This window comes from Bubalus kerabau, chromosome 13 (assembly GCF_029407905.1).
Source record: "Bubalus kerabau isolate K-KA32 ecotype Philippines breed swamp buffalo chromosome 13, PCC_UOA_SB_1v2, whole genome shotgun sequence".
Classification (NCBI taxonomy): domain Eukaryota; kingdom Metazoa; phylum Chordata; class Mammalia; order Artiodactyla; family Bovidae; genus Bubalus; species Bubalus kerabau.
In genome coordinates, this window is record NC_073636.1 from 75,658,517 (window position 1) to 75,672,072 (window position 13,556).

General features: G+C 53.7%; 1 protein-coding gene across 1 annotated transcript in view; it reads right to left on the minus strand.

Annotated features, from left to right (window-relative positions):
• The window catches only part of CDH22 (cadherin 22), an 81,397-nt gene that overhangs the window by 14,948 nt on the left and 52,893 nt on the right, over window positions 1-13,556 (minus strand). Inside the window, exon 7 of the mRNA XM_055543269.1 lies at window positions 8,836-8,972. Within this exon, the coding sequence (XP_055399244.1) occupies window positions 8,836-8,972 (137 nt within the window). The remainder of the gene's footprint in view (window positions 1-8,835; window positions 8,973-13,556) is intronic.

The window sequence follows — 13,556 nt, forward strand, 5'->3', positions numbered from 1 at the left end:
AAAAAATCCTGCTTTAAAATGAACTGATGCCGCAAGACTTGGTCATTAATTTTTTTTTTAATAGCTCCAGGTGAATCTATATAATATGTATCCATAGTAAGCTTTGCAAACTCCAGGGGTGACTGGTAGGTGCTGGGGGAAGTCCAACTGGACATCTTGCCTCTGATTGGCTTCCTCCAAACCCCTATGGATCACAACATCATTTGCAATAATTGATAATAATGCATAATTTTACCACCTTAAATATTTCTGGTATAAAACAAGAGATCCATCAATTAATAATTTCCTCTTCATGCAGAAAGTTCCAATTTATAACAAACTTTCTTATCTTTCATTGGATCTTCAAAACAACTCATAAAGAAGATCTTAACTAAACCTGTTAAAAAATTTTGGGGGGCCATGCCATGCAACTTGCAGGATCTTAGTTCTCTGACCAGGGATCAAACTCAGGTCCGGGCAGTAAAAGTGCCGAGTCCTAACCAGTGAACCGCCAGAGAATTCCCTAAACCTATTTTGTAGATGGAGAAACTGAGGCCCAGAAAGGGGTAAGACTTTGTCCAAAGCCACAGGAAAGTCAGTGGCAGAACTGGCGTTGGGTCCTAGGTCTCCGGACTCTCAGTCCAGTGCTTAGTCCAGATGCAATGCCCGTGGGCCCTTCCGCTGCCTGAATATTTGTCCATCCAGATGCAGCTACTGCTCGGACTGAGGCCCAGGCTGACCTCGCCCCACACCCAGTGGTAGGCGCCCTCTCCCAGGGCTGGATCCCCCAGGGGTCCCACCCACCCTCCCCTGGCATCTCAGTTCAGCTGACTGACATGCAAATTAGTTTAATTATTTCTTCTTCTAAAATAAATTATATTTTGCAGTAGCTGCAATATGTTGTGTCAGGCAAAATTACATTCAATATTTTTAAACTAATTGATGCAGCCTTGAGGAAGGCTGATTGACAGCCCAGAGCTGAGCAGGCCTGCAGTCTTAACCGATTCCTAAATTAAAATTAAACGTGCCTCGGCCGGGTGCTTCCTCTCTGAGCTGGCTCACCATTAATCCGGGGAGGTGGCAGGTGGAGCCCTGGGGGGCCGAGGGGCTGAGAAGCGTGGGCCGTTCTGTGGGTGCCTTGGGAAGAGAGCAGGCTTGGGCGGGAGAGCCAGTGTGCAGTATTGGCAGGCCCCTTAGCTTCTCTGGGTGTCAGAGTCCCTTTTGTATAACAGATGGGGGACCGGACTGGGCAATTTGAAACTGAGACTTCTGTTTTTTGCTGACTACTACAGTTTGAGCGCCTCCTTTGTACCAAGGGCGCAATACTGAACAAGACCAACACTGCCTCTTGGTCTATGGCAGGGACAGACAGCATTCCAGACTGTGATAAGAGTTGAGAGGAAAAAAGCCCAGGACTGTGAGAGGAGGAGGCAGGGGCTCCTACCCTGGTGGGGCACAGGGATGTTTACCCTGAAGTAGGGGACAGTGGCGCCAGTGGTAAAGAACCTGCCTGCCAACGCAAGAGATGTAAGAGACGCGGGTTCGATCCCTGGGTTGGGAAGAGCCCCTGGAGGAGGGCATGGCAACCCACTCCAGTATTCTTGCCTGCAGAATCCCATAGACCGAGGAGCCTGGTGGGCTAAAGTCCATAGTGTTGCAAACAGTCAGATACGACTGAAGATACTTGGCACTTAGCAGGGGACCTTTAAGCTGAGATCCAACTAGGAAGTGATCAGGTGAAGGGGATGGGAAGAAAGAGTTCTCCAGACAGTAGGAACAGCATGTGCAAAGGTCCTGGGGTGGGAGGGGAGCCTGTAGATAGTAAAACTCTGGATTCCTTCTAAGGAAGACCCCATCCCTTGGCCGCTCCTAATATAGTGTTTGGACCAAACTGGACTTAGAGGGCTGGAGGCCAGCAGGAAAGACAGAGGGTGTAGGGCCTGGCCTGGTGACCCTGTTAGGGAACTCCTGGGAATGAGTGCCTCCCAGAAGGCCACCAGCAAACACATACAGAGAACCTGCCATGGGCCAGGGTTTGTTCTGCCTCATTTCATCCTGTCAGCCCCTGGGAGATACGGATTTGAATTACTGCCATTTTTTGATGAGGAAACTGGCTGAGAGGTAAAGAACTTGCCCAAAGTTTCACAGGGGGACAATCAATGGAACCTGAGCCTGGTTCAAAACAAGGACTTTCTACCCATCAAATGATATGGCCTTTCTGACCATCTTTAGCTGCCTGAGGCCAGCTTGCCTTGAGGCCCCAAATGTCTCTGCCTCCTCCAGGAAGCTTTCCTTGACTGACCTCATTCCTGGGCAGTCAGACTATATGTCCAAGACCTACATACCCATAAAGCCTGTGTGATCTTCCTCCCTGGCCTTGTCCCTTGCCCCACTCTCCGTTTTCCTCTGATCCAAGTTTCCTCTTTGCCCTCCAGATATTTGCCCAGATGTCTTCTCAGCGAGACTTCCCCTGATGACTTTATTTTACCTTGCTCCTTGCAATTCCACCAGATACCCCGTTTACTGCTCTCTCTCTGTCGTGTTTATCCAACATCCCTGTATTTTTGTTGTTGTTGTTGCTGTTCAGTTGCTAAGTTTTGTTCAACTCTTTGCGACCCCATGGACTGTAGCCTGCCAGGCTTCACTGTCCTTCACTGTCTCCAAGTTTGCTCAAACTCATGTCCATTGAGTCAGTGATGCTATCTAACTGTCTCATCCTCTGTCTATATTTTTACTTAAACTCACCCATCATCTATCTCCCCCACTAGAAAGCAAGCAGATTTTTGGTCTCTTGTGTTTGCTGCTGTCTCCCCAGCCCCTATCTGCATGGCACACAGTAGGTACTCAATAAAGATTTGTCAAATGAATGGGTTTCACTGTCTGTGGCATCTCTAACCATGCTGGGCTGCTGCGGAGTGACAGGGAGAGACCGAGACCTCTGGAGGGACAAATTCTGTGGGGGCCACACCCACCCCTGAATCACATCACCGAGGGAGCAGTCTAGTTTTCTGACCCTGTTCCTGCCTCTCTCCCTGGACCAAGGTTTTCCCATCGGTAAAACAAATGGAGCTGGACTCCGAGGTTCTCCTTGGTTTTCACAGAGAGAGAGAGAAGCCAGGGAGAGAGACAGAAGTGAGGATGCAAGAGTGGGCATGGGAAGGAGAGTGAGAAGTGGGGAGAGGGCGGAGGGAGGGGGCCACAGAGGTGGGGGGCTGCTGGAAGGTACCTCCTTCTCCCTCACCTGCAGTGGTGCAAGGGTAGCCCAGACCCTCTGCTCCACAGTTCCTCAGCTCCCTGCCCCCCCACCCCACCACCTCCCGAGGGAATTAAACTGCATCCAAACACCAGGCTCTGATTAGCGCTGGCCAGCTGGGCAGGAAGATTTATCATCCCAATTACGAGCTGGCCAAGACAAGCAGGCAGGATGGCGAGGGGGGTACTGGGTGAGCAGGCGGGGGTGCTTCAGGGAAGGGGTGTCAGAGCTGTCAGGGGCAGGTGCCTTGCACTCCCTGCCCGGTCCCCACTCACCTCCAGTGGGAGCACGAGGTTAGGGTGCCTTCTCTGCTTTTTGATTATCTGTTTGGCTTCCACATGGAGATTGGAAGTTTGCCCTTGTTGAGATGGGGATGTTTCATCCACCAAATGGTAGAGGAGGACTTCTGGGTAAAATAAGGGCCCTGGAATCGGGGGTGGGTGGCAGGAAGTTCTCCTTCCTAGGGCTGAGCTGGTCCTAATACTCTGGGCTTTCCTACAAAGACTCCATGGACCTCACAAAAATCTTTGTTCCTGGTGGGATCAGTTAAGCACCTAGGCGGCTCAGGATCCTGGGAGTTACCCGGTCCAAGTGGAACCCAGGCTTGATTTACACACCTCTGGTGATGGGGAGCTCACTACCTTCTGAAGCAACCCCTTCCATGCAGGGCTGTGCCAAGCCTCTCCCCCAGACCACTACAGCTAGCCTCCCCAGCACTTCCTCCTTCCTTCCCTTGCCCTGCCCTCCACTCTTAGCACATGTCTCAGCCGAGTCTTCCTGATAGCCTCCCATCTGTTCCCCGTTCCAGGCTGCCCCTCTCCCGTCCGCCTTCCCCCACGAACCCAAGTGGCCACAGGGGACTTCACATCTGACCATCTCCCTCTTCTACTTGAAGACCCGCTCTGGCTCCCTGTCATCTCCAGGAGATGTCCAGCTGCTCACAGGACATCCAAGGCCCTTCCTGTAGAGGCCCCCAGGGAGCTTCTGCACACTCAGCTCGTCTCACCTGCTCCAGCCACCCTCTCGCCCAGCCTCTAGCCACATCCCGTGTCTCAGAACGGACAGTGGTCTTCCTGCCGGCCAAACCTCCAGGCCTTGGCACACAGGCGTCTTTCTGCTGGGAGCTCCCAACCCCACTCTCCTTAACCTTTGAGACCCAACTCAGACGTCCCCTTCTCTGGGAAAGCTTTCTTTCCTTCTTCCCCTGCCTGCGGCTCCCGAGAGCCCACCGCCCCATCCCCTCTACCTTGTGCTGTCCAGAGCAGGGCCAGACATCCCGAGATCAGAGGCCAAGACTCTACCCCCAGACTCTACCCCCAGTGACCAGGCCTGGTGGGTGAGAAGAGGTCCCCAGCGGACACTTTATATAAAGCATTCAGCACAATATCTGGCATATTGTGAGCTTCAAATAAATATAAGCCACTATGATGAATAGTTATGAACTCAGGTGGCTCAGTGAATAAAGAATCTGCCTGCAATGCCGGAGACACATGAGAGACAGGTTCAATCCCTGGGTTGGGAAGAAACCCTGGAGGAGTGCTTGGCAACCCACCCCAGTATTATTGCCTGGAGAATTCCATGGACAGAGGAGCGTGGCGGGCTACAGTCCATAGGGTTGCAAATAGTTGGACACGACTGAGCGACTGAGTGCACATGATTAATAGTCAACAGTAACCGTTATTACCCTCATAGCTGTCCAACAGGGTGCCATTTCATAGGTGAGAAAATCAAGGCAAGAAGAGGGGAAATGACTGTCCATACTCTCAGCTGGGATTCGGACCGCTAGAAGCAGTGTTTCTTTATCACGCTGCCCTGCCTTCCTAACTGGGTGGGCAAGACCATTTACCATCCATTCAGGAAATATTGAGTTGGCCAAAAGGGTTGTTTGGGATTTTCCATATGATGTTACGGAAAATCCCGAATGACCTTTTTGGCCACCCTAATACTTGTACATACCTACTAAGCACCAGGCCCAGTGTGAATGCTACAGATATGGAAGAGACCCTGCCTTCATGGAAGGTCCTTTTCCCAGGAGATGAGAGATCAACAAAGTCAGCACACAAATGCATATCTAAATCATAAAGCTTGCTCTGTGATAGAAAGGAAAAATCAGGGGCCTGTGAAATCAGGACTTGGCTTGGGGTGACCCAGATGGGGAAGCTCTAGCTAATCTAGTTAACTCTTTGCTGTCCAGCCAGAGACCACCCGTCCAGACCAGTTTAGGGCCTGGAAGAGGGGGCCGGTTGCAGCCCCCTAGCACACCGCCCCCCTCTACCCCAGCGCCGGCTTCGCCAGCCCACCCGCCACCCCTCTGTCTCTTTGAAGACTGTCCCTTTACAACTGCCCTTTTTTCCACTGAAGGATTCAGACACAAATTGTACTTTAAATTCAATATCGGTCATTAATATTTCATGATTACAAAACGTTAAAGATAATGTCAGTGGAAGGAGCGTCTGCATGGGCAGAATGGATGACTCAGAAGTTCGGGGGAGAGGGGAGCCCGCATACTAAGTGGCCGGGGAGTCTTTGAGGTAATCCGGTCTGACAGGCTGCAGCTGTGCCTCAGTGCCGCGTTCTCCGAGGTGCTCACAAGGCTCCGCTGCTGTGTGTAAATATTTCCCCTCTGATTCTTGTCACCTCGCGTTTGTTGCACCCGGAGCAGGCGGGGCACCATGACCCCACCACTGGACCCCCGCTGTGGTTCCCTGTTTCTGAGAAGCCAAATAGATGCTTTGGCAGAAGGGCACCTGGGTGGGGGGGGGGGGAGACCCGATGGCATTGTCCTTGAGGCTCTGGCCTGGCTGTGGGAGCCCTGCCCACCCCCAGCCCCCAGGGACTGGCTTTGTGACTTTGGGGCCATCGCAGTTCCTTCCTGAGCCTCTACTTCCCAGTCTGCAAAGTGGGGATAACAATTTGTCCTCGTCTCACGGAGAGGGCAAGAAGCTGGAGTGGGTGGATCGCTGGCGCCGCTCCTGGCTTCATGCCTGGCACCAAAGACATATACTCGGGGGCAGCTGGGTGAACGCCGGGCCATGCAGTCAGACTGGCTGGGGCCGGGAATTTGGACAAATGACTTCACCTCCCCGAGTCTTAGTTTCCTCATCCATACGTTGGGGGTGACATCTGATAGGTGGGGAGCTTCCGTGAACACAGCATTGTAAAGCGCCTGGCACAGAGTGAGTGCTTCAGGCAAGTGCACCGAGTCCAGATCGATAGATATCATTAACTGAGCACTAAGTACTAGGCTAAGTTCTTTCTATCCTATTTAATCCTCCCACCAGCACTGTGAAGTGGGAACCACTCATTTTCTCATCCATCAATATCCCCGGTGAGACTTGGGCAGGAGTTGTGAATTGCAGCTCCGAGGGGAGGGGTCGCTAGCCCAGTCCTTTCCTTTCCCATGCTCAGTTACTGGGATGGTGTGGGGGCAATAGGGGTGGGGCCCAGAGAACAGAGTACCAGGAAAAGGGAGGCTGTGGAGCAAAGCTGTGGAAGAAACCAGGAAGACTTGGCTCCCAGGCCTGTCTCTGCCACTGCACATCCTTGGGCAAAGCTCTTAATAGTCTGAGCCTCGATTTTCCCATCAATAAAATGGGTGCTGATCATTCAATAGAAGTACGTGCTAAAAAGGATCAAGCTCAGTATCTATTAGGTAAACACTGTAAAAAATATCTCTGCTGGGGAGAGGCCCCTGACACACTCTCTGTGAAATGGTAGCATTAGCGATTCTGTATGCTTCTCTAGCTGCTTCTGGAAGAGATTCACAGGGCAGAAGCACAACGCTTAACCCAAGAAGGGACCAGCTAGTGGTGAGCTGTCGGGCAGTGTGACAGCTGGTGGGGAGATGCTCTGTGGGTAGGGAGAGGGGGTGTCTCTGCCCAGCAGCCTGGCCAGGCCCCCTGGCTGCTCAGGAAGTAGGTTCAGGGAGGTGAGGATGGGGAGCTGTCTGCCCACCAGTCCAGCCGCCACTTCTTCTCCAGCCACCTTTGTTATCTCCCTTTCATGCGGTGGAGAAGTGGATTCAAAGGCTTGGGAGCAGCAGGCACTGAGGTTTGAGCCAGCTTTGTATTTTCTTTTAAACCGAAGTTGAAAGAGACGAAGGGAACTTCAGCCTAGGGACTTCCTCGGCTGGAATGGGCTGGTGGGGCCAGGGAAGTGGGAGGCACCAGCCAGGGAAGGTGGAGGAGGAGAGCCACTAGGAGGGCTCGAAGGCACAGGAGGGCCCTGGGGCCCAGCTCTGCAGAGGGGAGTCTGAATGGTGCCCACTCCCACCAAGGTTGAGACTCTGAGTATTCCTGCTGTCATCATCGGTTACTGGAGGCTCTGCTGGCTGCTGAGACCTGGAGAGCTGACAGGGAGGGGAGCTTGCGGAGCCGGTCTAGCATGGGCTCTGGCAGCGTTGCTCTGGTTGAGCAGGAGGCCTGCTGAACTGCCCTTTCCCCACTCCTGGCGTGCCATGAACCCCCATGCTCTTAGCCTCTCACCTCCATGGCCTGACTTGTCTAGACTCCATGTCCCAGGCCTCCTCTTTTTTTCTCAGCTCACACGCCTCCCCAGCTGCACCACACTGCCTGTGACATGCGAGCATGTGCACACACACACACACACACTCTTCGACACAGGCCAATCACCTTGGAGTCATTCTTGACCCCTCCATCTCTTTCCTCCATCTCACCCCATCAGCAGGTCCAGGCGGCTCTATTTTCAGCCTGCCTCCAAAAGCTACCACTTCCCACCATTTACATGGCTATCACCCTGGGCCAGGCTACTATCTCATCTCAGGGCCCTGTTGCATGTAAATTCTAGTTGAGCCCCTGCTCCTTCCCCTCCCCCACCTCCCCCCACCCCCACCCTGCAGCCCCCAAACAACCTATTTTCAATGCAGCAGCCGTAGGTATCATGTCAGGCAACCTCCCTCCTCTGCTCAAACCCTCAGTGACTCCCGGCTCATTTGGAGTCAAGTCCAAAGACCCATTGCAGGGTAGACACTGTGCCCCTCGCCAACCACACTGGCCTCCTTGCTGTTTCTCCAACTATGACCTCAGGGCCTTTGCACTGGCTGTCCTCTCTCCTCGGAACTCTCCTCCCTCCAGTGGCAGCATGACTCCCTCACTTTATCGAGCTCTCTTTTGAAAAGTCTCCTTCGCAGAGAGGCCTACTCTAAGAGAAACAATTCCCCCCCAATCCCTTTCCTCTGCTTTCTTCTTTTCCAGTTTCTTGTTAGCACTTAGCTGACATGCGAACACCCTTTCTTGAAGTTTCCTGAGGGTCTAGCTCTAGCCCATGGAGACAGGAGTTTTTTTTTAACTTTGTTAGGGGCTATATCTCCAACCTCTGTAAAAAGGACTGGTGTATAGTAGGTGCTCAATAAAAGCTGAAGGAAGAAAAGACTGGGCCCTGCCTTTTTGGCTTGGGATCCTTCCCACATCTGTGATCCTGTGGGTCAGCCTTTGCCGACCACGCCCCCACCTCAGCTCCGCCGTCTCTATCTTTTTGCCCTGTCCCCAGCCTTCGGCCCCTCCTCCCTGGGCTTTGCCCCGCCCATAGCCCCACCCTTCGGCCATCGCTCCTCCCTTCCGTATTCGCCCCGCCCCATGGCTCACCCGCCTCCATGGCCAGCACTGTGATGTTGTGCCAGCCGGCCGTCTCTCGGTCCAGCCCCTTGCCGGTGACGATGGCACCCGTGTCCGCATCGATATCAAAGATCTGGTCCAAATCTGAGTCGCGGTCGATGGCGTACCTAAGAGGGGCAGGTCAGAGCTGATTGAAGGCGTCCTGGCGCCGATGGAGCCAGTGCCCATGTCCCTCCACCCTCCCCCTAAAGAGGAACCACCTGCCTGGGAGACACAGGAAGCAGAGAGACCCTTTCCGACAGAGGAGGAGTGAAAATGGATCTGAGTTTGCATCTCAGCTGCACTGGGTTCATGACGTGTGACCATGGGCAAGGCTCAAACTTTCTGAGGCTCAGCTTCCTCAGCTGGGTAACCGGGCTAATAATTTGCATCTCACGGTCGTTGTGAGGGCGGGAAGAAGGCATAGTGCCCAGCACAGAGTTAGCATTCACGGGCTATTTGATTCTTATCTTTCCATAAGAGGTGACCCTGGAACTGGTCTTGAGAAAGGGACAGGATGGCATTCCAGGCATGGGGAACAGAAGCTGCAAAGCGAGAATCATTCTGCAAAAGGTTTAGAAACGGCCAGAACTGGGAAGTGCGGAGGAGGAGGCTTGAAAACAAGCAGAGTGCAGAATTCAGGGCGTTGGGGGTCCTGGGGAGCCTAGAGGGATTTTGAGCAGGAGGGAGGGAGTTGGCTGTGCCGCTCCGAGGCTCTTCCGAGGCTCCAGACCTGGGATGTGGGCTGAGCCTGGAAAGGGTCTGAGGTCTGGCCGCCGGCCCCTCCCCGCCAGCGCAGCGCGCCAGTGCTAATCTGCGGCTTTTCAGTTGCCGCGTGAAAAAGCCCTTTGTTCCGCCTCCTTCCCGGGCTTTTGTGCTGCGGCTCCAGGCCTGAAAGGCCCGTGTCCAACACATGTCTCGGGCGGCGGCGGCCCAGAGAGGCCCCGCCAGCTCTGTCCGCCGCTTCCCCAGGCTGATAACGCGGGCGGGGGCGCCGCCAGGCTGCGCGGCCTACAAAGGCCCCCGAATGCCAAGCAAGGGCTCTTTGTGCAGCGGGGACAATGGAGCCTGGTGGGGCGGGGCACCCCTCCCCGTTCCTCCGGCTGGAGGAAACAAGCCCTTCCCGCATTTTCCGGAGCCAGAGCCGGGACACTGAGGACCACGGAGAGGACGACACCAGAACACTCCCTTCCCTACCCGCACTGAAACTCGAAGCCCTGAGATGACCCTTCAGTGGGCCTTGGCTGCATTACCAAACCGCTCCAGGCCTCAGTTTCCTCATCTGTTGAATGGGGATAATGATACCCAGTGCATGTGGGAGGGGCTTCCCAAGTAGCCGGTGGTAAAGAACATGTCTACCAATGCAGGAGATGCAAGAGACACGGGTTTGATCCCCAGGTGGGGAAGATCCCCTGGAGGAGAAAATCGCAATGAACTCCAGTATTCTTGTCTGGAAAAATCCCATGGACAGAGCAGCCTGGAGGGCTACAGTCCATGGGGTCACCAAGACTCGCACACTGCTAAGCACAGTGGTACCCAGTGGGACTGTGGAGCTCTGGGAGCAGTTGGAGCTGGCTTTGAATCCTCTGCTTCTTATCCACCTGGGTGACCTTGGGCTAGGCACTGGACCTCATTGGCCTCTGTTTACTTGTCTGCAAAACAGGGTGATTCATACCTCACTGGTGTGGGTTAGAGGAAGTAATCCATGGAACTGGGCAAAAGTGACAGCCCTTGCTGTTTTCATACTCACAGCTGTAGTGGAGGTGGAAGCTTGTGGCAGACTGCGAAGGGCTGGGCATGAGGGTGTAGAGGGCATTCCAGCTAGTCCCCTGAGGCCCTAGGTTTTTTTCTTTTTCAGCCATGCCACACAGTATGTGGGATCTTAGTTCCTTGACCAGGGATTAAACCCACATCCCCTGCATTGGAAGCAAAGAGTCTTAACGACTGCACCACAAGGAAGGTCCCCGAATCCCTAGTTTAATGCCGCCTCCTCTCTCTAAGTTGCTAAGCCCACATCCTCTTTGGTCCTGATCAGCTTGGGTCCTCCTGACCTGGGTGAAAGTGTGTGAGTCAGATCCAAGATGACAATTCCTCCCATCAGGACAGCACTTAACAGTCTGTAGCTTGCTTTTCTGCCAACCATTCCTCCCTTCGTTCCTTTATGCCTAAACATTAGTTGAATGCCTTCTCCACACTGCTCTGTGCTAAAGTGAAAGTCGCTCCGTCGTGTCCGACTCTTTGCGACCTCGTGGACTATACAGTCCATGGAATTCTCCAGGCCAGAATACTAGAGTGGGTAGCCTTTCCCTTCTCCAGGGGATCTTCCTAATCCAGGGATCAAACCCAAGTCTCCTGCATTTTGAGTGGATTCTTTACCAGCTGAGCCACCAGGGAAGCCTAAGAATACTGGAGTGGATAGTTCTCCAGTGGATCTTCCCGACAGAGGAATCGAACCGGGGTCTCCTGTATTGCAAGTGGATTCTTTACCATCTGAGCCACAGGGGAAGCCCACTCTGTGCTAAGCTCTGGGGGTAAAATGGTAAATGAGACAGATGAGGCCCCGCCCTGCCTGGTATCTTGTGAGGCTGATGTGTGGTCAACCCATTTTGCAGATGAAGACGAGAGAGGCAGCTTCCCAAGCTTAGGGCTGCCAAGTATGGTTGTGCAGGCTGTGTCCTGCGCAAAGTTAATAGGCTGAAGAGGGGAAGAGGGGATGAAGACCAGCTGGTGGTGTTCTTGCCCAGCCACAAGTGCTAGCTCAGGAAGCATCTTCTCAAAGGAGGACCTTTTCCTTATTTATGAAATGTGCCACATGGGCTAGTGTAACCCTGCCTAAGGTTGCACAGGGACTGTCAGAGAACTCGAATTTGTACCCCAATTTGGGACTCTACACCCAGAGTTCTTTCTAGTGCATTGAACCATCCGAAGCGGCAGTGCATGGAGTCTCGGGTCACCATGGACCCAAGCCTGAACTGCTGGATGTTTGGGACCAAAGGAGGTAGACCCAGACTCTTGAGTAGTGTCGGCTCAGCTGGAAGGAACCATGGAGACCTCCTCTTGATTTTACAGGTAGAAGTGAGTCCAAGAGACAACAGGGGCCCCTGATCACCTGGTCGGGGCTGGGCATGAGGCTGGGCTGATGGGAGGATGCCCACTGCCCTCTTCTGTCTCCTCCTCCCTCTGCTCAGACCTGTCCTCTCTTCTCTTTCCTCCCAGTTACTCTTTTGTTTCCTCCTGGAGGGGAAGAGGGGTATGGATTCTAAGTGGAGGCAGCTGTTCTCAAGGCCATGGGAAGGGAGGGGGGCGTGGGAAGCCGCCATCAACCAGCTAAAGACTTGGGGCTGCAGGTCCGTGTGGCTGCCCGGCCCAGGTGGCTTTGTTCCAGCTCAGGGAGCCAGCGAGCGAGAGAGAGGGATGGGTGCAGGGCACGGCACGTGGCAAGGAGCGTGGCCTGGCACACATGGGGGGCAGTGGGGGAGGCTTGAAGCCTGGTGGCGCTCGAGTTGTGTGTCTGGTCTGTGTTGCAGGTGGTCAGTGCGTGTGTGTGATGATATGTTACGGCTGGAAGGTACAGGAGTTAGGCACTCAGACTTGGAGCAGGATGCACAATGACCCAAGGCAAGCCACTTCATCTTTGAGCCTTAATTTTAAGGAAAATGGAAAAGTGATTTAACTCTTATCTTGCAAGTGGTTGGGAGGATTATGTGCCTAGCTGGGGACAGGTGCCTAGTTGGGTTCCAGGAAAATCAATCTGTGAGTGAGCACTATTGTTATTCTAATGACAATTCAGAAATGTCTGGTAAGGGGGACACAGGAGCCCCCCCAACCCAGCGTGTGGTCTGCGGCCTGGGGGTGGAAGGTACCATGCATGGATGTGGGAGCGTTGCCAGGGTCTGAGAAGGAAAGGAGGCATCTGTGATCTAGAAGGTTCTGCTCAAATCTCAGTTCTCATTTGGTCAGCCAGGACCTGGAGGGCAGGAAGGGGAACAGGAGCAGGTGTGAGTGGAAGAGTGCAGTGAGAGTGTAGGTTTGTGTCCGCTAGTGTGTGTGTGCACAAGTGCAAAGAAAGCCTGGGAATTGTGGTCAGGAGTGGGATCCGGTGGCCATCTGCCGAGGTTTGAAACCTAGCTCTGTGACCTTGAGTCAGTCACTTAAGCTCTCTGGTCTTTGGTTCCCTCTTAAAAATGGTGCTAATAATAACACCTACCTCAGAGTGGTTGTGAGGATTAGACAGGTACTACCAATAAAACACTAATAAAACACTTTTAACAGCACTGGGCCCCTGCCACATGACGTATGGATTAGCTCATTGTTATTTGCTCAGCAAGACTCTGTGCCAGGCCGGTGTAAGGGCTGCACATGCAGGAGCCCCTCCCAGCCTTGCAGATAACTGTCATCACTGCCGCTGCCATTTTACACGTGGGGAAACTGAGGCTCAGAGAAGCCAGGCGCCTTGCCCTGGGCAGACGGGCTGATGGGTGGCAAAGCCAGATTCCCAAGCCACGTGTGTCTGTGCAGAGTCCCACGTCTAACTAAGAGCAGCCGCCTCAGGGCCAGCCTGATGCACCTGCGGGCGCCCCCACACCCTGGGAACAGCACAAAACCCTGCTGTTGTCAAGGTCAGGGTGACAGAAGTGGCCAGGGTGCGCCTTACTGGCTTGAGGGCACATGTGGGTTTTCGCCACTTAAATATGTGCATATATAGCTCACGC